The sequence below is a fragment of the Parus major genome, chromosome Z (genome assembly GCF_001522545.3).
Source record: "Parus major isolate Abel chromosome Z, Parus_major1.1, whole genome shotgun sequence".
NCBI lineage: Eukaryota > Metazoa > Chordata > Aves > Passeriformes > Paridae > Parus > Parus major.
Window position 1 is genome coordinate 10636351 of NC_031799.1, and position 27558 is coordinate 10663908.

The window sequence follows — 27558 nt, forward strand, 5'->3', positions numbered from 1 at the left end:
CCCGCGGTCGCCGCGGCAACGGGACGCGGAGCCGGGCGGCGGCGGCGACCGTGGGCGCTTCACGCCATGTCCCACATCCTGTGCGAGTGGCTCAACCAGGACGTGAAGCTCTCCCGGCGCATCGGTGAGTGGAGCCCCGCTGTGCGGGGACGGCCGGGGCCTGGCCGCTGGGGCAGCGGGGTCAAGGTCGGGCCGTCGTGCTAGGGGTTCCCCCGGCCCGCTCCCTTGCTGCGGCCACGTGCCTCCACAGGTACATTTTTAATCTTCATCTGCAAGGCAGGGACTACAGAATCGTAGATCCGTCAGAGTTGGAGGAGACCTTCAGGACCACCCAGTCCAACCATGCACCCAGCAGTGCCTCTGTAGCCCCCTGAACCACTAAAGCACATCACCCAGCGCCAGATCCAGACACCTCTTGTACACCTCCAGGGATGGTGACTCCACCACCTTCCTGGACCTTCCTACATGCCTGAGAATTTTCAACCTGAAGTTAATTCTCCTCAAGGAGCAGGTGCTCTCAGGAGATGGAAGGTGCTCAAACTAAAACTGCTAATCAGGACTCCAGAGAATAAAAAGTAGTTTAATATGTTTGTAAAGTGCTTTGTTTTGAATGGTAGGTGTTGTGTTGATGTTGGAACAGCATTTGTTCTGCAAGGATGCAGCAAAACCGTCAGAAAAATTAGAGAGATGGGCAATTGCCAACTGCATGAAGTTTAACAAGACACCAAATTCTGCATCTGGGATGGGGCAACCCTTGTTGTGTATATAGACTGGGGAAGGAGATGCTGGGAAAGCTGTGCTGGGGAGAGGGACCTGGGACTGTGGGTCCATGGCAAGTTGAACAGGAGCCAGCAGTGCCCTGGCAGCCAGGAGGGCCAACGCTGTCCTGGAGGCATCAGGGACAGCATCACCAGCCAGGCAAGGGAGGGGATTGTCCTGCTCTGCTCTGGGCTGGGCCAGCCTCACCTCGAGTGCTGGGGGCAGTTTTGTGTGCCACAGTATAAGAAACATATTAAACCATTAGAGAGTGTCCAAAGGAGGGCCATGAGGATGGTGAAGGGTCTGAAGGGGAAGCCCTGTGAGGAATGACTGAGGTCACTTGGTCTGTTCATTCTGGAGGAGACTGATGGGACACCTCACTGAAGTTACTCCTTCACGAGGGGAGGAGGAGGGGCAGACACTGATCTCTTCTCTGGGGTGACAGTGACGGGACCGAAGGGAATAGCCTGAAGCTGTGTCATTGGAGGTTTAAGTTGAATACTAGGAAAAGGTTTTTTCCCCAGAGGGTGGTTGGGCATGGGAGGAGGCTCCCCAAGGCAGTGGTCACAGCAGCAGCCTGACAGAGGTCCAGAAGTGTTTGGAAAATGCTCTCAGGCATGTGGCGTGTGACTCTTGGGGTTTGCTGTGCAGGTGCAAGAGTTGGACTAAATTCTGATGTGTCCCTTCCAACACAGCATATTCTGTTATTTTGTGGTTGTATGAAGAGGAGCACATTAGATCTAGCTTTTTTTTTTTTTTTCCATTTGCATTTTGTATGGAAAATTTAGTAATTATAGTTTATAAATATTTTCACAATCTCTGTGACAATTACGACAATATTTTCATTTTAACACTGAAAATTAGAAATTACTATGTAAAGCTGATGTTGCAGAATGACTGCACAGAATGTGTAATTATTTGTGATTTGAAAACTATTACTGCTAGATCAGTCTCCTAAAATTTCTTTGAATTATTTACTAAACCTTGGATTTAGTTTTGTTATAAACACAATAACAAGTTTTATTAAAATTAACCTTTGGATTCTTTTAATTATTTTATTTTAAAAACCCAAAAAATCATGGAACCCCCAAACTTAGTTCCAGGATCATTTCCAGAAGACTTTTCTACTGGCTACCTCCTAGGAGAACTTCTACACAAATATGGTCTTCAGGATGACTTTAAACAATTTTCACAGAACAGGTTAGTACATATGGATAACATTTGGTCTCCTATACAAAGTTACAAGTCTCTTCCATAAAGTAGATAAAATATCTATTTTCTCAGCTAGAATTTGCTAGTGCAAGGTAGAATTTATTGAGATTTAAAATATTTTTACAGGAATTCAAAAGCTAAATATGTTTGATGCATGAATTGACTTTGTATTTCCAAAGAGACTGATCACAGTTCAAGAAAATTATACATTTTAATTGTAACTACAAAAGTACCTTGTTAGACCAAAGGTTCAAAATGCCTTTCAAGGATGTCTGTAAGATTGGGACTAGTGGAAGTCTGCCCATGATTGGTGTAGAGTAAGGAATACAGAGTTGTGTTCTGGTGGTGACTGTAATATTTTCACTAAAATGAAAATTTTGGAGAAACATTATGAGGCTCTGAGAGGGGCTCAGGCAGAAGATCATATGAGATTTTATAAATTTACAGGTAATCTGAGATAATATCTATAATCAAGAAGAACTGCAAAATGGGAAGTTGAAAAATCTTGTGCATATCTGTGAACTTTCATACACTGATGATGCAATTCATGAGGTTGGCTTATGCTGTATTTTGTCAGACCATGGTGCACATGTACCTCTAGGCTGTATAAAATCATCCTGCTTCTTCTGAACCTCTTGTTTTTATGTTCTTTGAACTTTTAATGTATTAACATCCTTTCCTATCTCAAGTCCCACCAAATTGTAGGAGAGCAGGTTGAGCATAGCAAATAAAGGCAGCCAACAAAAAGCAGTTTTGCACAGCAGTTTTTGAGCTCTGTTTCTAGGACTTCTAGATCTTTTAGGAGTTTCTGGGATCATTGGAAAACCCAGGTAATTCTTAGAGTGCCTGCTGTTGCTGGGAAAAATGGCTTCAGAAGGATTTATTTCTAGCAAGCTCTAGCACTTTCTAACCAGTATTCTCAATCCTTCCCAATAAAAGGGTGCTTTGAGCTCTTGTCTGCAGGTGATTGGAGAGGTGCATTTAGTAAAGACACACTTCAGTAGGTACAAGAAGTGATTGGAAACTGTGATGAGACAGTTTATATGTGCTCAGCAAAGATGGGGGATGCATGACTGGGCATGATACCCAGTATCCACTGGAACAACAGCCCAGAGTATCAGAGGCCTCAGTGATTCAATTCTCCCTGTCTCAGACTGATATGAGTATCTTCATCAGGGGGAGGTGGTAACTTTGCCTGTGAAGGTGTGTGCTCACGGAGGAGCTGTGTTATCAACTTGTTGTGGTTTTAAAGCAGTAACTAAAAAAATTACTTATTTTTTGCTGTGAGATATGGATTAGAACGAGCAAAAGAGGCTTAAAACTTAAAAGGAATAAAGACAGTTTATTAACAAAACTACAAGAATAAAAACACCAGAATAAACTTCCAGAATACTCTTTTATGCCCCGCTACCTGACCATTCTTTTGTACACATGACAACATAGAGACAAAAAACTTTAGAACTTTGGTGGTTAAAACAGTCTCGATTCCTGCTAGAGTCTTTTCATCAGTCTTTGTAGAGAAACAGAAGTCTCCTTCTGCTAATCTATAGAGTTTCTCACAAGAAAACTATTTCTGTTACAGCTTTCTATTTCTCTGATGCCAGCTGCCCAGAAATCTGTCATCAGATTTTCTCCTCCCATTTCACATCACTCTGATGTGTGTATGGGCCATTAATCTAGGGATGTCATTTTAAGGATGAGTTATTCAAAGGCAAAAATCTTCTTCATCTGTCTCTGTGAGCTTTCCTGGAAAACAGTTTTCTCATTGCCCCCAAGACTTCAAATCTTCACTCAACTCTGTTCTAGCAACTCACTGTATCACAATTACTCTCTCTTTTGCTCAAAATCCACACTTTGAACACTCTATTCCTCTCAATATACTCTGTCATGAATTAAAGGAGTCTTTTTAAACTACTGTTGTCCATCTCCATAGCTTTAACAGAAAGGTATTTCAGCTTGTAAAGCATCTCCTTATTCTCTCTTCCCCATTTAAAACTTAACTCTTTTTTCTCACTGTTTTTGGTGGCTTTATGATGTCTTCTTCATGTTGATTGTCTCTCTCTCTCTGTCTTTCTGGGAAAAAGGAGTAATCTGTACGTTTTATCCAGGTAGTAAAAGAATTAAAAGCTTTAGAAAAGCTGCAAGAGTTCATGGTGTCAGGTTTCAGTCCAGCAGCAGAAACTGAAAACTAAACTAGGCTGGCTGGCTCTGCTTTTCTATCCCCTCCTCCCTTCGTCCTCTGCGGCCTTGTCCGGCCTGGAGTGGGGTGGGCGGGAGGGGGAAGGGGGAGGCCAGGACAGAGCCTGTTACCTTGTCAGTAGCCAGAAACCCAAAGAGAACAAAAGTCCTCCGACTTTACATCTTAAGGAGGTGTTCACAGGTTGACTCTACGTTTTAATGGTCAAAACTGCTGTCAATTCCCAGAAATGACCGATAATTGGTCAGAAGGAAAGACTCCCATCAGCCACCAGCACCTTCAACTTCCTTAGCTCTTAAAACCACCTTAAAGGTAAAGCCACCCCATGACACAAGTCAAGCTGCTGCAGGATGAGGTCTGTACATTGGACCTCCTCTGACACACTGCAGATACAGGAACCTGGACCCACAGCTGTGCTGAGGAAGGGGCAGGCAGAAATGTTGAGATAGGAAAAGGAGGTGACTGGCAGTTGGTGACTTCTGTGAGGAAAAGGAAAGTGTCTGCTCCTCCTGCAGAACCACAGCTGCAGAACAGGTTCATTGTGGTGGAAGCAGGTGAGTGCTCGTGGCACTGTGTAAGAAAACATCTGAGCAGGTGAAGTGTAAACCACCCCAGAGCACCAGGAGGAACAGCTGGGGATAGCAGTGGGAGAATTTATCCTGCAGGAGATGGAACTGCAATCAGCTGACCTCACACACTAGCCAGGGAGGTTTGCTGCATGCTGGAGGTTGAGTCCAGAGCTTGTCCAGCCCTTGTACTAATATCCCTGCTATTTTTCTCTCTGTGGACACCAAGGATACTGCCAGAGACCTGGAGCCAAAAGCATGAGGGGTCCAAGTATTTATTTTCCTTGCTTCTGCTGGTGGATGGGCTTGATGAGGAGTGGATAGGTTCTGCAAGTCAACAGGTGGTTGTGCAGCTGCTGTCAGCCACAGGGATTTGCTTTTCCTAGTCACAGATCCTCTTTTGGAAGGGAAGACTGCTAGGAAGAGAGGGGATCCATCTGTCTAAGTTGGGTGAGGAAATCATTGCTAGCAGCCTGGCAAAACTGGTGAGGATAGCTTTAAACTAGGAATGAGTATTGATGGAGAGGTTTAGTCTCAAACAAGAGAGGAAGTGATGGCCTAGACTGGCAAGCAAGAGGAGGGTCATATGAATAAGAGCAGCAAGACACTGCAGAAGTCTGCCCACCCCAAATGTATGCATGCAATTAAGGCATATTTTGGGAGAAGCATTCACACCTTTTCTAAATGACTCTAAATTTTTTAAAATCACACAACTGTCTGCTTCTCTGAAGTGCCTATATAGTAATGCATGCAGCATGGGATCAAATAGAAGTAATTAGAGGCCTGTGAGCAGTTGCTGTGTAATTATTGCAGCTGCATAATCACAGAGGGGCAGTGGGATAGCTCCCAGGGCTGGTGTGCTGCCATGGCTTGATATAGGCTCTTTACAATGGATGGGCTGGGAAGGTGGGGACCAAGAGGAGCTGCCCCCCATGTGAGAGAGTAGGGAAGATCCAGAATCTGCTTCTGTAGTGGCCATTCTGAGTGGTCGTGCTGCTTCAAAGAGATGGTAGAGTATGGCTGTTCATCAGTCTCCCTCTCAGATTCTCAAATGAGTATATGCCATGCTGGGGCTGAGGTGCTTAATGCCTTCTCTATCTTAGCCTACTAAATAAAACACTCAGAAATCCCAAGTGGCTGAAACTAACAGGAAGGTCTGCACCAGTTGTTCACCCTGTGTGATCTGGAAAACTTCCAAGGATGAGACTACACTACATCTCCAGGCAATTTATTTCAGTATGAAATTTGTATGTGTTATATATGATTGCCCTCATGTAAATAAGGGTCTTGTCTTATGTCTAGGCAGAAGAGCAACAAGAAGGGCTTTTACAGGTATTTCCACATCAAAAGGAAGGCTGGGGAAAATGTGGACCTGCTGGGACATGAAAAAGACTAAGGTATCTCAAGGCCCTGAGACATACAGGAAAGTCTGCAGCAAGATTTATCTATGGAGAAGGAACAGTTTAAGAAACATTTACGTGAATTGGAAATGTGCAAGTTCATAAGACCTGATAGCACGTATTCACCTAGGCTGTGTGACCTGGCTGATACTGTTGGTGGGCCACTCTTTAAAAGTTTGTTGTGATCGGTGAAATCCCTAGGATCAGGAGACTGCAGCTGTTGCTCTTCTCTTCAAGAAGTACAAAGAGGGAGAAGTAGAGAAATACAAGCTAGTCAGCCTTCTCAATGCATGTTGATGATTTCTGGCAAGAGGTCTCATCTTAACCTTGAATCAGAAAAATGCTCAATAATCATTTTGTAGTAAGCTCAATGCTCAATAAGCATTGTAAGCTTCAGTTCAGTGTGTGTAAGAAATAAAGTATGGGCTATTACAGTGAGAATAATGCGCTCCTGGAAAGTTTGATCTAGAAATAGGATGAATACTGTATTACCAGAAGGTCTTCAGTTAAAATTAGGCATTTCTGTAGAATTATGCTTCATCTTGGCTGACCTCAAAAGCTTGTTGGTCCATGTGAAGGAACTGTTGTGAACTAAAGCAATGATCTTTGGACTCAGACTGAAGTTGTGGATATGTCTGATGAAATTTGACATGCTGATTGTTGTAAACTAGTAGTTTATTGTTACTTGTTTTTGCCCTGTATATCTGTTGATCTTGAGTGTTTGTTCATGAGAATCTACATATCAAGAGAAATATTAGCATGCAAGCCACTATTTTAGTTTCGAATGTAAACTGCTCATTTAGAACATAGACTTGTTTTCAACACTGCTTTACCTGCTTTAACCTGTCTGTCCATTTATATTTCTTGGAGAAAAAAAATGTTGAAGTGTTGTAAGGGTTAATAGATAATACAGACCTTTTTTTTTGTCATTTCTTATGTTTTAACTGGTGAGAGTTGGCGTGATTGATACAGCTAATATAGAAACTTTGTTTAAAATCCTTGTGTGTTTGGTGGATGGTATACCATAAGCTGCAATTGCAGATTAGCTTTTGCTGTGAGATGCACTTTGTGTGCACTTGTATCAGAATTTATATAATCCAGTGTGGTCTTTCTCATTTCAAAAAGCTATGTATAGTAATCAATGCTGTACAGTTACCTGTACAGCAGTACAAAACCTAAGCCAATGTGTGTATCGCATTATTTAAGGAAGGAACTCTGTAGTTGTAGTTGGTTTTTTTTTTCTCCTCCTATCTTGGAATGAGGTGTCATGACCATGCTTCATGTTGGAATTGAAAATAACTTTATGTTCTGGTTTTTTTTGTTGTTGTTTTTATAGAGATGTGGATGCAAAAATTAACAATTTTTCTCGCCTGAAACCCACCCTTTACCTGCTTGGTGTGCAGTTTAATGAGAATATGGCCCAAGACATCATGACAAGACAGCATGGGGCTGCAAAACATCTTTTATATGAATTGTATATTGCTTTGGAAAAAAAGAGGAAGACAAAGCTCGCTGGAGTTGCAGTGGAAGCAATGAGACCTGCAGCAACTACAAAGCTTAGGTCTACTCAAAGTGGAAGTCAAGAGGTAACTAACTATGTCTGTTTTGTATAAATACAAAAAAGGTAGCATATTTACATGTACCATTCACGCATGTTGTGTGTTTTCCCTCTCTACTTTGTAAATCTACTATTCAAAACCTAGTACTTATAAGGAAAAGAAACAGTTATTTGCTGTTTTATACAGTGGGTTTGCACAGCTTATCAGGAACTCAATTGGATATTGATCTTATGTGTTTCTTTGTTTTGGTTCATTCAGTGTTACCTGCTCTGTTTTCAAGCTTTCTTCAGACTTAAAATATTATTACAACAAAAGCTAGTACTTGTTTAGCAGCTGCCTTTTCACTCCTTTGATGAGTACAGATTGAAGACTGCATTGCGGTCTAGGTATCAAGTCAGACTAATTTCCCCTCTAGGAAACCTATTTATAACTGTGACTAGCTCTGTGCTATGGTGGTTTGGTTCATTCTCTTGCATGTCTCTCCATGTATTTATACTGCACTCAATTCTGCAATAACCATATCCTGAGAAATACAAAGAGAGAAAAACAAAGGGAAAAGAGAACATCTAAGAGGAAGTCAGTGTTGATATGATAGGTTCTATTAAAACTTCCTTCTTGTTTTTAGTAGTAATATTCAGTATGTCCAGATCATTATTTGTCATCAAGATGAGGAGTTTTTAAGAAGGTATATATCATGAATTAAATTCAGCTGGGAGATTTTTTTTTTTTTCTGGTGTTACTTCTGAAAAATAGCCTACAAGCAGAAAGTTTACCAACATGTGCAAAGACTGTACCAAAAACTCGATATATCCCTTCACCTGTAGAGGGATAGCTTAAGGAAACTGAGAAACTGAGGCCCTGTCTTTAGAAAAGTTCAGAATGGCATTTGAATCATGGCAGCATAGTTGAGGCTGGAAAGAGCCTCTGGAACTCACTTAGTTTACATCCCTTGCTCCAAGCAAAGCCAGCCATAGCAAGTTCCTCAGGACCTCGTTCAGCGGGGTTTTGAATATCTACAAAGCTGGAGACTTTCAGTAAAGAAATGCTTCCTTACCTCCCCTAGTGCAGCATGGGACAAATCCTGACTGAAGTGTGACTATGGATGGCTATGGGTTGTTAAGAAAGGATAGGAGGGAACAAGAGGTTTGCCCTCTATATCAAGAGGTGGATTGAGTGTGAAGAGTTGTCTTTGAGGAATAGATATGAGCAGGCTGAAAGCCTGTGGGTAAGAATCAGAGAACGAAGCAAAATATGGAACCCTGTGGCTGGTGTTTACTACAGTCTTCCTAAGTTGAGCCTATTTGCAAAGTCTTGCTCCAGCTACAGGAGGCATTGTGTTCACAGGCTCTTGTCCTGCTGGCGTTCTTCAACCTCTCCAGTATCTGCTAGGAAAGTAGCACAGAGAGCTGTAGGCAATCCAGGAAACTCCTGGGCTGGAGGATAACTTCTTGAGCCAGGTAATTGACAGTCGTACCAGAGGCAATGTGATACTGGATCTGATGGTCACCAATGCAAACAAGATAATTGGGGGCATCAAGACTGGAGGCAGCCTGGGCTGCAGTGACCATGGGTTGGTGGCATTTTAGTACTGAGGTATCAGGGAAGGAGTGAAGGCAGATCCCTGAAGTTCAGGAAAGCAGACTTCCAGCTCCTTAGGGAGTAGATCACCTGGGAGGCTTCCCTTAGGGACAAGGGAGGAGAACAGAGGTGGCAGATCTTTAAGGAATTCTTCCATAATAAGCAAGAGCTATCAATTCCCAGGAGCAAGAAATCAGTCAAGGAAGACAAGAGACTGGCATGGCTGACTTAGGGAACTGCTAGGAAAACAAACACAGGTTGGTGAAGCTGGGGCAGTGAACTGGTAAGAGTATAGAGATGAAGTATGGTTGTAGGGGTGGATGTCATGGCAAAGCTAGAACTGAACTTGGCAAGGGACACAAAAAATATCAGGAAGAGCTTCTAAATGGTAAGCTTTTAGAAGATCCCATCCCTGGAAGTATTAAAGGTCAGGCTGGATGGGACCTTTGAATAATCTGGTTTAGTTGAAGCTGTTCCTGCCCAAAGCAGGAGCCGTGGAACTAGGTGATCTTTAAAGTCTCTTCCAACCCAAACCATTCTATGATTCTGTTCCACATGCCCTCTCACTGGATACCAGGCACAAGAGCACAGCACCTCTCTCTGCACTTCCCCTCCAGAGGAAGCAGTACAGAGCAATGAGGTGCCCTCTTCTGCCAGCTAAACAAAGTTTGACATCATTGAAGTTAAAATCTCTACGTTCTTTTCTATGGAACTATTCCTGATATTCAGTTTAAAAATTTTTATAGGATTTTCTGTGTACATTAACACAGAAAAAGACAGTTTGAAGCAGTGGTCTCTCCTTTAATAAATATGTTTATTGCTGTTTCTGACTCTTCATTGCTGGATATTTAACATTTGAAAACTGTGGTGCCACATGAATGAAACACAATCCAAGATAATAACAGATAAGAGAGCTCATGTTCATGTTGCAGAGCAGGTGAGAGCTCAGACCTCCAATAAGAGCAAAGAGCCCAAGACACTGAAAAAGTGACTACTTATTTTTATAGACTTCTGAAGAAGTATTTCCTGAAGGTTATGTGCTTAATGAGTTAGTTAAAGCCAGTGTGAAGGCGTCCTGATTCTGTGCTACACGCTCACGTTTATAGAAGCGCAAAGAAAAATGGTGCGCGTAGAAACAAAGCCAATGCACTCTTATGAGACCTTATAAATGTTCCTATTTAAAAATCACTTAATATTAAGTTTGAAAGTATTTGCGTATTGTAAAGCATGGAAAATATTTATAAATTTGAAGACAAAGTGTACATATCACAACTTACATGCATTTGAGATGTCCTTGTAAAAGAGTTTTGTCTCATTGTTCTTTTGTGAAGAAAAGAGGAAGCCTTGTACAAAAGCAGGAAAATGACAGGAGAAGGGCATCTATAGTGGGTATGGCCTCAGAACATCTTGTACTTCTGTGTAGCTATTCTGATGAAATAAAAAAGGAGGAACAAATTTCTTTAGACATGGGAACACTCATCCAAAGCAAAGTTTATAGTTTCTGTAGAGGAAACGGCCAGGTATCAGTGTTGAACCACACTGACAAATGCCTTGAATAATTTGGCGTGCATTTTATGTGGGTAATGAAGGGAGAATGTCTTGCTGTGGTTATTTATCTGTTCCATTGCTACTAGATGAATAAGAAAGAAAAAAGGTCCCTTCATGTATCAAGAAAAGAAAATGTAAGCAATAAACAAAATACTCAAAATAACATTTTAAAATAATATTTTGGAATATATATATTTTTTGATGTATTATATATTTTTTTGACTATCTTTGACTTCTTTTTATAAAAACTGTTTTTCTTCTTTATTCCACCTTTACCTGACAGTGTGTCTGGTGCACATTAAATTAGTGTAATTTATATGTTTGTTGCTTCTTGATCATCTGTGCTGGTGTTACCTAATGTGTTACCTAATGGTAGTCTCAGTTTCTGTACCAGGAAACTGGTATTCCTAGTTTCTGTGCTATATTCAGGCCTGAAACAGGTACCATACTAGACCTAGAATTCAATGAAAGCCCTTAAAAGCCTATAAAGCACTGCTCATCTGCTCAAGTCTGGAGCCTGATAGTCTCTTCTAGTTTCTTCCAGAAAGATGATTTTCAGCTTAATTATATTTGCTTCATATCAGCATTACATAGGAAGGAGACAAAATGAAATAATGGCCAGGATTCAAACAGATATTATAGAGACTCAAAAACAACCATCAAGACCTACCATAAAATCTTTTGAAGCCAAAAGATTCTTAAAGAAGAAAAGGGAAGCAGAGGTAATTATCTATATTGTTTTAATGCTAATTACATTAACTCAAACCCCATGATTTCTGACATCATTTGATTACAAACAGTGTACTCGCACAATCCAAAAGCTGCAGTCAAAATAATATAAATTCGAAAAGTGAGAGTTGGGCTGAATATTTGTATGATTATAATTTTGCATTTTTTTCAGTAATTGTTTTGATGTAAGAGGAATTTCATATGGAATAAATTCCACAGATAGGTAGTAATTTCATTGCTGAGAGTAGCTATGAGTCTACTAAAAAGAATAAAATTAATTAAATAAAATTTTATTAAATAAAATTATTAAATAAAAGCATTAATGTTTCTTTTTTATTTGTGCATTATAACATTTTGAACCATAATGTTTGAACTGTTCTGTAATTCACTATGAACTTGTCTTCTTATTAAATGGTAGTAAAAGCTGTAATTGACAATAAGCTTAACTCAAATCAAGAGATGCACTAATTTTTAAAAAATCTGCATTTGTAGTACCAAAAAATTCTTGGATTGTAATTCAAATTCATGGATTGTGTTGTCATCATGGGTGCAACTATTACCACTTTTTGCAACTGGACAACAGCAACAGATGTATTTAAATCTAGAATTTATTAACATATAGTAAGATAGTTACTTGAATAATTGTTAGAGATACATACAAACTATTAAATCTAAAGCTGATAATATTCCAGGGTATCTTCTTTCAAATCCCCATATGTGAGAATTATATCCTCTGCTAGAGCTCAATGCAAAATCATAATTACCCTGCAGGAAGAACAGCTGCAAAATTCTAGGATTTTCTGGCTGGTGGAAGTTGGTGTACCTAGGAAAGGGCAAGAGGGCAAGGAAGTGAAAGGTGTAAGATGGAAGTCATCTTGCCTTTATTTTTGGTTAACATGACATAAAAGTAATTCCCTAGTACTTGCTCTGTTGAATCTTCTTTATGTTGCTTTGTGAAGAGAAAGGAAACATAAAATTCTGTGTTACTTCTTCAGAATGTATACAAGGAGATAGAAAAGTTTGAGAAGTCTTTGAAAGGAAATGCCTCTGCAGTACACAGCCATGTGACTGACAGGTAACATTTGGGTGTTAAATTGTTAAGAACTGGCAGGATTCTATCTCAGGTGTCTGCTATGTAGGCAGCTACTTGAAGAAAAAATAATGTCTCATTTAATTTAAACTATGGTTATCCTTTGAGTGAATGTCACACTAGCACTGATTTCAGAGAGTTGCAGTAGGGACAGCTTTACTACAGCTTTACCTTTAGTAGGGACAGCTCAAGATTTCTTCACTACTTTTTGCCACACATACTGTAAGAAAAGGCTCAAAATGCATCTTTTCTTCATTAATTTTAGTCTGTAAGGCCATTTAGCCTTGCATCAGGATAGGAATGCTTGTGGATGTGCATACACAATAACGCATTTCAAAGGGAAAAGAAGTAACTTTTATCCTGAAACTTTATCTGTATGTTGATTTATTTGTGAATAATTGTTAGTTATTTTCATTCTGTCACCCTTAGTGATACGCTTACCCTACTGAGAAGATGTGACACTCATGCATACTCCTGTGGATATTTCTGTGTGTAAATCTGTGATTAATAACTGCAAAACAGAATGCATGGCTATATTGAAGAGTAACCCATCTTTGACATTATAGCCATCCTACTTTCATGTTTCTGTGGGATTTGGTTTTATATTGACAAACTAATGATTAGTTGGCTCAAGTCAGTGCTGGAACCTTCCTCTGGACCTAGTGGACATTGTGGGACAGAAGAGCATCAAGATGTAGCCACAGAGCCCACAGAGTGAGGTTCCACATGTTAGGCTTGCACATAACTATACAGGCATCTGTATGAAAAGACCCTTAGTTGATATAAAATATATTAATTAATTAATGATAATTCCTATTTTTTTAATCAGTGATATGCAAGAATTATTACAAACACAGGAGTTTCCAGAAACAAGTCTAGAAACCATACCAGAGACAAAAACTGAGCTGCTAAATATTTATTCAGATGATGAATATATAAGGAAAATTCATAAACGTGTAGAGGAAGATACATTCTCTAGAGAACAACGAGCAAAGAGACGACGAAAGATGCTAATGGATCAGTTAGCAGCACACGAGGCTCAAGAGGTGGGAAATTGTATGCTGAAAGTCATAGTCCATATGCATATTATTAGTAATCTAAAATGTACTTACAAATATGAAATGAGTACTTCTGGAAGGCTGAATAAAATTTGAAGGGGATAAAGGGACTGATGCACACTTATGTTTGAATATATTTTATATCAACCTTTGAAAAATATGGAAGGTTTTTTCCACCACCCTTATGTCATGCACCATACTTAGAAACTGAAAAGGATAAAATTAATGCAGCAGAACAAAGATTATTAAAAATCCATTGCAGACCTACCTTCTATTCCCTGCCTCCCTCCCCTAAAAGCTGAATATCCTATGGTATCAAAATGTATACTGGTTCTAAAGAAGTTTCTTATTTAAAAACAAAAAAACATGGCATTCCTTGTTTGAAAATCTGTATTTACCAGTGTATCATTTGAAGATTTTGATCTGGACTGGTGAATTCTGAAATGGTTGTGCTGGTAACAGAAAGAATCAAAATTTTATTTGCAGGTTAGAGACTTGGTATTTGATGTGTTATGAAATAGAAGATATTTCTCTGGAGAACGTCTGTGTTGTTTCCAAAAGTGAATGTTGCAGATTATTACATTTGACTCCTATCCCATAAAGCACAAGGCTTTTAAGATTCTTATTCATATATTCCTCCTTTAAAAAGCAATTTTTTCTAATTTCACAGATTGTTTCTTTCATAATGATTCTATCAAAACACAGCCTTGTAACTTACTGGGGTTTTTTTATTTCTGGTTATTTTTCATTTCAATATTTCCTGTGAATCTTTAGTTTAGGTCATATGTCTTCAACATACATAGCTGAGTCTGTCTCTACTGATAATACTAATAATACTAATATTATAATAATAATAATGGTACTAGTAATACTAGTAGTAATAAGAATATTTCATAATAGCATTTCAAATGTGTAGCATCTCTGAAAATATGAGATATAGTATATGTATATATTTTTAAGCCTTGGCACCTAATATCTGGAGATTCTTTGGAAATGTTAAGAAAAAGTTTCATTTGTTGAGGTAAACATCTAGACCTTAGATGCTTTTCAATGTCTATCTCAGAACCTATATTCTTGAAAAATACCTGTAGTGGCTTAGACCAGGAGTCCATCTCTCTATATATTCTGTCTCTGAGTTCTTATTCAAAGAGATTTATATTATGTTCATATGCATTGGCTGTGAAGAAGTTTTGCAGCCCACTTGCCTGAAATCAGTGCAGTCCCAAAATTTGCTTTTTAAGCACTCTCAGCTCTTGCAGCCCCAGCAGTGTGGACCGTCGATTCCAAAAGCCATAGCTGCCAGTCTCTGGAGCACTTGGTGGATACAGCAGCTCAGACAGGCTCCAGAAAGGCTCCAAATCAAGTGAAAACTAGCAATATTGTTTCTAGCTTCCCAGGAATTAAAATCAGCCTTGCTATACGAACAATTGAAATTACAAATTGCAGGGACTAGAAGAAAAGACAAATAAGCATTTGACTGAAACAGTAATTTGACCATGCAGACAATCTATTTAGTGGTAATTTGGTTCTATATTAGCAGAGGAAAAACTGTTTTGTTGGAACTTTGTGAGATTTCAAACATTTGGTATTACTTGACTTAAGAGAAGTTGGAGGCAAACTGAGGTATTTTCTTTTAAAAATGAATGACTATAGAAAACAGTTCAAGATTGCTTTTTCCCTCTATTAAATATTGAACCAGGAAGGGTTTGGTGACTGAAATTGCAGTGTTTATATGCATTCAGGTCTGAGTTTTACCTCCATTGCATAAATCTTGAGCACAGCATGGGATCATTTAGAGTGAAAGGAATTTTATCCCTTCAGAGTGCTGTAATGTATTTAATAACCATATTTATAAAAGTTTATTGAAAGAATCTTGTTAAAATATTTTTTTATTTTTTATTTTTGGCACACTAGAAGCTGGAGCCTGGGAGAGAAAATACTTTACCATTAGATGACAGTACTCTAGGTGGAGCACAGCATGATGCCAGTCAGATTTTCATAGGCAGGTGTTGAAAGTATTTGACAGTTCTATGGCTCCATCCCTACTGAACCTTTATCTCCACCATTTCAACAAATTATTGGTGATTTGTACCTGTTATTTTTAATGCTCTGTTCAGATTTTATGTCTCCGAGGTAAAAAGTCATCAGACATAATTTATTATCAGCAGTAAATTGAGAATGTGAAAATGGGAGGAGAAACAAATTACTAGCTTATTGCTTGTCGATCAAATGGATTTATGTATGCTAAGCTCTAAGTTTTGGTCATAAAATTTATGACCACACAACAGTACAGAATTGTCTCACTTGTATGTAAATCAAACTCAGAAATAGAAAAATAGAAGAACATGATATAGTAACTATATGAACAACACGAAACATAAACGCGTTGATGTTTGGCCACTGGATGCCACTGTTGTCTTAAGTAGGTAAACCGAAAAAAGTGTCTATTATGCTTTCTTAATTTTCCAAAGTATTACTAAGTTGTCCCATTTGTGATGACTTCTTCCAACACTTCACAGTTCTCTGTGAAGATGTTGATGAAAAATGTTAGGTTGAAAACTTTTTCTACAATTTTTATTTTGTGTCCTTGTATGTTCAGAAGTTTCAAAACTTGCCAGCCTTTGGCTTGAGTACTTTGTGCATTCCTTTTTATATGAAAGAGAGCTACTAATGCTGCACTCCCCATCCAATCAGGATCATTTTTGAAACTTTGAGTTTGGAGTTTGGTGTTCTGAATCTTTATTTATCTGTTATGTATTTTTGAGTTAATTACCTTTTCCAGTTTTCATGTTCCTCAAGAATTTCCTGCTGGCTCTTTTTAGGCCCAGTGAGCATGCCAAAGTATTTGATCACTTAGAATATTGAAGTTCTCTACCCTTTTAAAATTAGAAGATCTGATTTAGCTGCTGTGAAGTGTTCTAAAGGAGCATCTTCCAGTTTCCTTTATGAAGTCGAAATTCACCTAGAGAAGGTGTTTTAATTTCTCACTGGAACAACTGGTCACACCATTCAAGTGATAGTTTGAGTATGACAAATGACCACTCTGTTAGGGTGGCTCCTTCAATTCCCTGCAAATAAGGCTTTTAGCATCAATTTTCCACTGGTAAAGGTTTATTGCTGCTGTACTAATTTGTGGTTGAGGGCAAGCAGCAACTAATGAAGAAAATTAAGGATATTTACTTGCAATAGGAAATAAATTGTGCAACCTTTGCTCTTCCTTGAAATCTTAATTGAAATAGTAAGTACCATGAAACAGTGGATAGAACTGAGACAGCAAAGGGTACTGTACCTCCTGTTATTTCCGTGAGTTCATGAAGGTAAGAGCAAATGAACAGATTAACTCTTCAGTAGGCAGTACTATTGGAAAAATTTATCACCTGAGCTGTATCAAATGACACATAGAACAAAGTTGTTATGGCTGCATTGTTTTCCATTTCAGTTGTAGGTATGATGATAATTTTCTCCACAGACAAACAAATATACTACACTACAGATAAAGAACAAAAAGACACATTTGAAGTTCAATCCTCATTTAGTGAAAGGCTTTGTAGAGAGAAAATACAGCATCCTGGTGAAGGAGTCTATCATTAAGGCCTGAGATTAGTGCACCTTTATCACTAGGACTGTTATGCAATGCCATGAGACTCAGTACTGGGAAAGCAGAGGGCAAAGCCCACATTTTGGCTAAAATAAGGAAAATATTAAGATATTTTTATATTAGCTTAATATTTTCAAGTCAGAATTTAATTGGAATGTACTTTGTTCCCAGCAACTGTGAAGGGAAAGGAACTTAAAAAATATGGAAATAGTTTTTTTGTTTTTTGTCTTCTCCCCAACATTGACATTAAATAGCTAAATTATTTAGAAAGTTCTTGCTCTTATTATTGCAATTGCAACAGGCATGTTTGGCATTAGAATTTTATTACAAGTGTCCTGGTTGCATTGTGTAGGACAGATCTACACCTCTTCACAGAGTTTTTTTATAAATAATATATGCAATCAAGTTGTATTTTTCACTTTTCAAAGTTACTAATGGTGTTTTTCCCTCTCTGTCACAGACAGCTAAAGAAAAAAATCTAGATTGAAAGAAAATAGAAGTGATACTTTATTTTGGTGTGGTTTGTTTTTTGGGGTTTATTTAAATTACTGCTAATTGACTTTACTTGTGCCTCTGTTTTTAGGAAAATGAATTAGAAATCTTCAAATCAGATCCCAATTTATGACCTTAAATTTGAATAATTTTGTGCAGTTTTGATGCATCAGAAGCAAATACTCAACAACTCAGAAATTTTCTCTAGAATTCTGCTGTAGCATTGGCTTTTGCCAATGATACCTATAAGGCAAATTGATGTTTTTGTTCAGGACTCAAAAGGAGTTTTGGACTGGCAAAACTTTAGGTTAGATCAAGCATTAGTTTAGATGCCAAGAACAGTCTGGAGAAGTGTAGCAGTGAGAAGATACTATTATCTTTCAAGAATACTTTGAAAAATAACAATTCACAGCCTTCAAAGTGTCTGTGCACACAGACCATGTCTCAAGCAATGGTTCAGAATGATTTTCCTTTAGTACTGCATAGTGTATTATATTCATGTCCCAGTGAGGACACTGAAACTATTACCCAGAAGTCTTGTATTTTGCTCTGTTCTGAATTCTTCCTCATAGTCCCAGTCTGCTGAATAGGGAAGAATGGAGAAGATAATTACCCAATTCCCCCAAAACAGGAAAAAATTTCAGATCTGTAGAAAATAGATTGCTCAAGGATGCTGTAGATTATGGCTGAGAATGGGAACTGGTGCATAACAGGGTTAAATTAATTATTTGAGGAACAGGTATATCTTCAGATAAGAAGCTGTTATTTGAAATATGCTGCATCTTCTTTGCACACAGGAAATAACCACATTAAAATGGAGTTGGTCTGACCAGACATATTTTTCCTGGGTATCTCAGTTGAGACATATTTTGAATTCTGACATATTTTGTGAAAATTGTACTAATAAATAGATATGAATGTTGTTCTGAATTTATGTCCCATATGAGCAGGTGAATGCTGTCATATGATGACATTCCTATTTGTCATATTAGATGTTGATGAGTTTTCTAGGAAATAGTTTATCAACTGTGCTTAGTACTATTATTTTTTTATCTTTTAGAAGGCTTACCGGGAGGAGCAGCTTATTTACAGACTAATGAAGCAATCTCAGAATGAGCGCAGGATTGCTGCTCAACTCATGCATGTTCGGCATGAAAAAGAGGTGCTAAGGCAAAACAGAATTTTCAGGGAAAAGCAATATGAAGAAAGACGACAGAAGGAGTTCCTGGAAGCTCTTGACAGAGAAGCGGTAAAAGACTGATCTCTGGATTGCTGCAGGAGTGCTAGAATACCTTCATGTTACAAAATGGAGTTTGTGCTGTCAACTGTTAGACTTCAGGACTTTTCTCCTTCTTCTAGGGACATGATGATTTAGTGATAAATACCTTATTTTATCTTTGTTCTAAGTCACAGCTATAAGCAATAAGGATGTAAATGTAACTGTGGGACTGAGTGAATTTTGTACTGTGCTAAAAGTTTAGGGGAATTTTGCAGGGAGAAAGAACAGCTAATCTACCTGATCTAGTGGAAGGTTTGCCTGCCCATGGCAGGGGGTTTGAGCTAGGTGGCTCTTAACAGTCCCTTCCAACCCAAACCATTCTATTATTCCAGGATCCTGTAATAAGGGATAAAGCTGAGCAACTGAAAGTCTGATTTTGACCTTTTCTTCCATACTGATTTTAACTTTGTAGGAAAACATCTTTTTGTCCTGAGTTTAAAAGGCACAGTCTCACAGATGAAACATGACAATAGCCTAAGGTCCTGTTTCAGGAATCATGTTTTTATTTCATTTAGATATGATCTTTTAAAGTCTATTTTTGACAAATGCTGGAGTAGTTTCATTCATGAGTGCTAATTTCTGCTTTGAAGCTTTAAGTTGATTAAAAGAACTTACAATTCTGTGGGAAACTGCCAAGTACTATGCTCATAGTAGGCCATAATGTAGTATTAGAAATTTTATTTTTCTCCTGTCAAAAATGATCAGCAATTCCAAATCCTCTAACACAGCTGGAGTCCTGTGTAATCAGTAGCTGTAGCTATTGATTACATCATCTCTTTAAGTATACTTTCAGCCACCACCACAGGAGGTGGTGATGGAGCACACTACTGCAGGAACTACTGATAATTTTCTGCCATAACCATAAATCTTTCAAAGATTGAACAACATCAATAATATGAAATTATTTGAAGATCAGACTCTAGTAAGATAAATTACATGTTCTAAACAGGTTGTTACACTGAAAGCTGCAATTTCACTGCCCTCAAGGACTGAATATGTCTTACTCTGTTTGTCATAAAAGAAGTAATGGATTTCTCCTTTATTTTGTTCTATTTTAGAAAGCAAACAAACGGGAATTTATAGAGTGAATAAAAATGTTTAGATTTGTTTATGCATTAGTTTGCCTGCTGGCTATGCAGCTCTGGTGAGGATTGAGCTGGTTTTGTTTCTTAAGTTAAATAAACAAGTTAATTTTAATTTTCAGCACTGTGTACCTCTGCACTTTCGTTTTCAATGCAGTCTCAAATTTACTCCTTAAAAACAATTCCAGGCTCTTGCAAAACAAGAAACTATTGATAATGAAGAACAAATAACCAGAGAAAGAGAACACCATATGAAAATTGCTGCTGAAAGAGCTCAGGCACGCTATAAAAAGCATTACTCTATATGTTGGGAAATGATAGACCAAATCATTGATCTGTCAACAAAAATAGGAGAATATCGTCAACTGACGAACAAGTGAGTACGGAGCTGCTAGGTAAAAATATCAGCTGTTAGGCTGCATTATTCAGACTGGTTTAAGCATTACAGCAAATGATGTAGTTTCTCAGATATTTTACATGGCAGCTGCAATTTGCTTGTATGTGAGAATGGTGACATTATTTTCATGTGAGGATTCACTGATGTGTAATACAGGGGAAACTAATTAGCATAATTTCTTGGAAACTCAACTAACTTGAATTCTTAGGACACCAAAATCCACTGGTGCCACAGTTTGTGGAACTGCTGATGTCCTTCCTTATTAACAACTTCCTTAGTTAAAACTTAAAAACTGAATGGCGCTCATCTCATCTGAATTTGCTTCATAGGCGAACGCTTCCTCAGAGTAATACAAACAGGATGAATTTCCCAAGATGTATAAACTCCTGGACTGTCCAAAGCACAGCAACTGAGCCCAAATTCTTTTGAGTCCTCCATGCTGTGATTCCCTCTTCTGACATGCCCCAGTTGCACAGGGTTTCTGAGAAGGTCCTCCAAAGGCAGTAATCTCCAAGTGCCTGTGCTGTAGAAATGTTTTAGAAATGGAGTGGGGCTTCATTGCCATGGTTCTGTTGGTATTTATTGATTTGACTGTGGGCTTAGACTTACAGTATTAGAAAGTATGCCAAAATCTTACTGCTTTTTAATGTAATGGTATGTTAAAAGAATAACCATATTAAATACACATTATTATATTTAATGGAAATTATATAAATTTGCTTATTTAGTATGTGATAAAATAGCCAGCCTAGGCACACAGTTTAGTGAAATTACTAACTAAAGGAAAAATTTATTCATGTAATTCTGAAATAATTCCAACTTTAAGGGAGAAATATTCCATAGATTTTTGGCAAGAGGAGGCTTTACTCCACAAAAGGAAAGAATATTTTGGTGCAAGGAAAAGTAGTGATAGCATAATAGTTACTACACAGCTCTGCCAGCCAAATATTGTATGATAACACATTTATGAAAACATTGAAGCCTATGTGTGCCTACAGCTGTCATAAAAGCAAACAAATACAAAAGGCTGCAATAATTACAGGATGCATTATAAACTATAACTAGTTTGGCATATGCTTGTCTCATGATTGGAATTCTTATAAATTTGGATACATTGTCAAATATCCAATTCTCTAATTTTTGGTTTAAAACTCTTTTTTTTTCTTCTTTGTCCTTTTTTCTTTTTTCTGCAGCCGTGTTCCACTAAAACTGTTGCTGGATTGGAAGGAACTTTTTCTAAATGGAAAACCAATATATGAACAAGCCTCAATTCAACCTTTGCCAGATAAACCTAGCCCAGAACAACTTGTAGAGCTGAATAAAATGAGTCTGTTAGATGAAAAAGATTATGGTGAATACAAGGTACACCAAACTGATAAGACATAATGGAAGATAATACACCTTGCTTTTTCACAATCATAAAGTTTATGTCGTGGTCTTGCATTTTGTTCTATTACTGGTTTCTAGTGTCAAATTTAGACAAGCATTTTATTTTAATTGCTTGATGTTTTATATGAAAACTGTATTTGATGTTAGTAGCAGTTACAATTCCATTCTTATATATAATCTTGATTATATTTCTTGAGTTGTAGGACCAGCATGTTTATTGCAATGCAATGAATTTTCAGCTAATTGGATTTTAATGGTATAATTAATATTACCAGATTGGAAAATGCAAAAGTAACCAGTAAAAGCAGTAAAATTAAATACTGGACATGTTACAAAATCTGAGCTTTTAATATCTGCAATTTAGAGTGACAGCTCTGTAACAAGATTTATTGGTTTGAATGAACTGTTTGTTTTAATATAGTAATGTTTTGAAATTATTAAAAATGGCTGACTTTTTTCTTAATCTTCTGTTAGAATACAAGTAAATACTTTTCAGGGTATATTAGCTTCATCAACTTTTCAATACATCAATATTATTTCAAAATTGAAAGATTAAGGATTGATGTTTTCCTGTTAAAATGTATTGTACAGTTTTTTCATGATTATATTCATTAAATCCTGCTACATATTTAGACTTTTCAAATAACCTGGTGAGTAGAAAATGACAAAATCATGGCAAATACCCAGTCTTTGTCTTGTTGGGGATTTATAACTACAATATATATTTGCTTTTTATCCACATCCTGAGCCACTTCATACATATTTCTTTTGAAGTAAGTATAGATGTTCATTATGAGTTTCTGTAATGAATGCCTGAAAGCTCAATTTACTGTAGCTTCATTTTTAACATATGCTTTTCTGATTTTTCTCTTTATAAGGTCCTGATTTACAGCATACCAACTCATGTATGAATTTTGTGATTGTTTTCTTAGGTGAAAAAGGGGCTATACACAAAGTCAACAAGGAGGATATAAGGGAGGAAACAGAAGAGAGCACTAAAGAAAAATTAAGCTTTTCAGTCATATTTTTTGTTTACATTATGAAGTCTCAGTAGTCTTCTCTAACTGTAACATCACTGAATATCACAAAAATGTATTGACACATTTAAAGCCTCTTCTTTCCTGCCAGGCTGTTTCAAATTATTTCATAATTAATTTATTCCCAGATGTTGTTAGTCTTACGACTTTCTGAATCATTATTCATCAAAAACTGTCATCATATGACATGTGAAATTGTTGGCACCAGTTTATACTTACGTCTTCTAAAAGCCTAAGTGAACAGCTAATTCTTTCAAGGTCTTGCTTCTAGATAACAAATTTGCTGGCAGGTCATTCTTCTGGTCAGTGTTTATGCTGATCTTCCTAATGCTTGTGAAAAAAGCCCAGGACAGGCAGATTGGCATCTCTCAAGAACACCTTGCTTACCTTAGGCATACCAGCTGAAAGTGTCAAATATATTTGATAAAATACAAGAAAATGCAATGCCATCAGTCCATTGCGCGTTACTTATTATGTTTCATTTTGACAATATTTTTTGAAACTACCATGTTGTAAGTTGTGGCTAATCACTTAATGAATTAATACAATAACCAAAAACCAAGCATAACATTAGGTACTGCTCAAATAATTTCTCCTTTCATTCAGAAGTATTCAACAAGGAGTTACATAACTCCCACCTGGATGCCTGAAAACTTGTTTCTGATGGGTAAACAATTTTACCTCGTGACAGGTACAATCTAGAAATCTCCTAGTTAAAAGAGCAAGAGAACTGAAGAATGGGGGAACCCATTCCACTTGGAATTACTTTTTCCTAGAGGTCTAATAGAATTTAAAGCAACTGATCCATCTCTACCTATATGTTTAAATAAAAATTATTCAGATAGTGCAAGTATTTGGGGTGTTTTAGGATGTCTTTTCAATTACACATGAGAAATACGTTTTCTGGAGATAATAGAGAGGAGATATTGTGCGACTCAAAAGTATTTATTTGTTTTTACCAATAAAAAAATGAATGACTTCTAATTTTAAGTTATATTTATTTTAGACTGAAAATTAAGTTGTGTTTTTTTATCTAATAGATGTGTGTTCAAAGTCAACATCGATCATTCTACTAGTAGAATGTATGCTATGGCAATACATGATTCATATAGTAAATTCAGAGGAAGAGGGTGCATATTCTCCCCAGAACATGAGTTCAAAACCTAACTAAAACTTCAGCACTGTTCACTTCTGCTGATGGTGATGAAATATTTAATTTATAGAATGACACAATTGTTTGGATTAAAGGTTTGTGAAGGTCGTTTGCTTAAAGCAGGGCCAACTTCTGAGTCAGGTAAGGTTGCTTAGCATCACTTGGTCAACTTTCAAATATTCTGAGGATGGAGATTCCACAGACTCTCTGTGAAATCTTTTCCCATGCTTTATTAGTCTCATTGTGAACCAGATTTTTCTTCCTTTTTTTCTGCTTGGAATGTTCCTTGCTGAAACATTTGACTTTGCCTTCAATGCTTTGTTGTGCACCCAAAATGAAGTGGCAAACTAGAACCTAATTTGAAATATTGTTAGTCTACATATTTGCCAAAGAGCTGTTTAATATCCTCCAACCAAATAAATTTTAATACAGGACTAGTATTATTCTGCATACTAAAATGTCTTTTAGCTGCTCCCAGCGTTAGCTTAGGGACATCAGGACTTTACTAGTGCTGTAAGATGCAAAACTGGTACAGTAAAAGTACAATTCTGTGTTCCAGTCTTTGGACTACTTTCTTTTATTCTTCCAGTGTGATTGTCAGTAAAATGATCTTTACTAGTAAAACCTAGCAAATCATACCACTAATAAATTTCTGTTGTACTCAGCATAGATGAACTGGAAATTTCTACTTGGTATTTCCTTTGCTTAATGATGTTTGAATTGGTTTGAGTTGTTTGCTTTGGTTTGATTTTTTTCCTCTCTATTGAATGTATGCTAGGCAAATACATATATTTGAAATCTTTGTTCATGAAATTTTCAGAGATTTAAAAGTGATACAGGGCTATGATGTTGCCCAATTTTAGAATGCAGAATATTAGGATGGGGGATCTCTAATACAAAAATCTGCTACTGATTAATTCTATAATATTGGTGAAAATATTTTTCATGTTTATGGAATGGAAAAAATTATTATAGGAATATGTGTTAAATTGGCACAGCAAAGTTCTGGTAGCAGAGGGCTGCAGGGATGGCTTCTCTGAGAATCTGCTGGAAGCTTCTCCCATGCCTGAGTCAGTGCCATCACTGACTCCAAGATGGACCCATCACTGGCCCAGGCTGAGCCAACAAGGGACAGCAGTGAAACCTCTGTGATAACATATTTAAGAAGAAACAATAGGTTTTGTACAGATGTCAGAGAAGAGAGGAGAGGGAAGGTGTAAGAAGAACAACTCTACAGACACTGAGGTCAGTGGTGAATGATGCTCCTTGCCTTGTTGTTGAGATTCTCCTGCAACCCATGGAAGCTCATGGTGATGCAGAAATGCATCTGCAGCCCCTGGAGGACCCCACACTGGAGTACATGGATGTACCCTGAAGGAGGCTGTGTCTCAATGGGAAGTCTGTCCTGGGGCAGGCTTCTGGCAGGATCTGAGGCCCGTGGAGAGAGGAGCCCACGCTGGAGTAGGTTTGGTGGCAGGACTTGTGACCCCCATGGGGGACCCATGTTGGAACAGCCGGTTCATGAAGGACTGTACCCCATGGAGAGGACCCACCTGGAGCCATTTGTGACCTGTAGCCCATGAGAAGGACTCAGGTTGGATATATTGGTGGAGGACCAGCTCCTGTGGGAAGGACCGCATGCTTGAGCAGGTGAAGGTTCCGCTCTCCGAGGAGAAAGCAGCAGCAGAAGGAACATGAATTGACCATAACCTCTGTTCCCTGTTCTCCTGCTCTGCTGGGCAGGAGGAGCTACAGAATTTGGAATAAAGTTTAGTCTGGGAAGGAGGCTGGTCTGGGGGAATGGTGTTTGTAGGATTTGTTTTAGTGCTCACTATCATGCTCTGATTTTGATTCATACATTTCCCCAAGTTGAGTCTATTTTGCCCATAATGGTAACTGGTGAGTGATCTATTCCTGTCCTTAACACATGTACTTTTGACTATATTTTCTCTATGGCATCCATCCAGATGCAAACAAAAGCAGATCACAAAAATCTATGAAAACCATAGACAAGTGCTTCTCTCTCAACTTGTTATTAGTGAATATCAATGAATGTTTAATGATTATGACAGAATCATAGGTTTTAAAGAGGTTCTATTCTAAAAACTATGTTATTATTTAGTACTATCCAAATTTCAGTATTTTATTATTATGTATGTGAATAAATACATATATTTAGAAAGATGGAAGACAAGATATATTGAGATTTGCTAATTTGTCATTTATACAGAGTATGACAGGGGAATGGAGCCCAACTGAAGAGAACAGTGAAAACAAACCTCTTAATAATAACATTTTGGGTCATGTGCTTCGTAGACTGATGGAGATGTTCTATCCTCCAAAACCCAAATCTTCACCTGAATTTCCTTCATTTCCTGTCAAGGGATGTATTTTGGGAAAATTATTTAGTGGAAAAACTACCTGTGCAAAGTTTCTTGAAAAAGGTAGAGGTTGTTTGTTTGTTTACCTAAAATTCTTTGAAATTTTTATTTGAGTTAAAATCCTACTCTTACAATGAAAATTGTTTGAGCAATTCCTTGCATTAATAATTCTAGAACCGCAGATGTGTATGTATTTTGCCAGGGTTGGTTGCATGTCATTCCTTTGTTATATTCCAAAATAAACTTAGAAACACTGGGACTTGAAAGTAATATTAATATTGTATTGTAATATTAATATTACTTTCTCAGTGAGAAATTAATATTCTTCAGTGAGAATTTGAAAATGCTTTTGGTAAAATTTTTTGGAGATTCTTGTTTTAGAAGCGACTAGCAAGATAGCTATGTTATTGTTGATACATAGTGAAATAGTTTCAGAGAAGAAAGAATGACAACAACTTACATTAGAAGCCCAAATTAATTAATTTAACTACTTGTAATAATTTCTCTGTATGTATACTCAACTCAAATTGTAGCTATCTAATATTTTTGTGTATTAGTTTGCAATATTCAGGTACTATCTGTTGGTACTCTGGTTCAGGAGGCCATTGAAGCTTTTCTTAAAAATGAAATGAAAAGTGAACACAGCATGATTTCACAGGAATCAGAGAGTTCTGGAGAAAAAAATGAGGTAAGCATGTTCCCTAGTTTTGGTCTTGGTTCTAACAGGTAGATGAGAATGAAACGTATAAGGAAAAGAGCATGTTTCATTTTTTTTACTGTTTCAAACTTAATTCTAAGTTTTGACAGGTAAGACTGGAAGAGTCAGCTTGAATTTACAGGCTTGTTTTTTCTGTAAGATGTAATTATCATTCTAATCCATTTCCTGTCATATTTGATACATGGCCCAGGAGAACTTACCAAATTCACCACCAAATCTTCCAGAGGAGATCCAAACAGAAACCATCACAGGTAAATATTTCCTTCCTGTGTGTCTCAGGGCCTTGGGATACCTCAGTCTCTTGCATGTCCCAGCAAACAATTTCCCCAGCCTTTT

The 27558-nt window shown here is 37.6% G+C and overlaps 1 protein-coding gene across 5 annotated transcripts in view; it reads left to right on the forward strand.

Annotated features, from left to right (window-relative positions):
* The first annotated feature begins 21 nt into the window (after positions 1-21).
* The window catches only part of SPEF2 (sperm flagellar 2), a 73812-nt gene continuing 46275 nt past the window's right edge, over positions 22-27558 (forward strand). For 3 of the 5 annotated variants that reach the window (XM_015653333.1, XM_015653339.1, XM_015653338.1), the window contains exons 1-12: positions 22-124; positions 1857-1959; positions 7471-7720; positions 11404-11541; positions 12544-12623; positions 13468-13684; positions 18847-19035; positions 20336-20523; positions 21738-21906; positions 26354-26567; positions 27062-27192; positions 27413-27473. In XM_015653333.1, coding sequence (XP_015508819.1) covers positions 67-124; positions 1857-1959; positions 7471-7720; positions 11404-11541; positions 12544-12623; positions 13468-13684; positions 18847-19035; positions 20336-20523; positions 21738-21906; positions 26354-26567; positions 27062-27192; positions 27413-27473 — 1798 coding nt within the window. In that variant the 5' untranslated portion in view covers positions 22-66. Of the gene's footprint in view, positions 125-1856; positions 1960-4485; positions 4723-7470; positions 7721-11403; positions 11542-12543; positions 12624-13467; positions 13685-18846; positions 19036-20335; positions 20524-21737; positions 21907-26353; positions 26568-27061; positions 27193-27412; positions 27474-27558 lie in introns of those variants that run through there. The other 2 variants (XM_015653336.1, XM_015653337.1) reach the window with 2 other exon arrangements.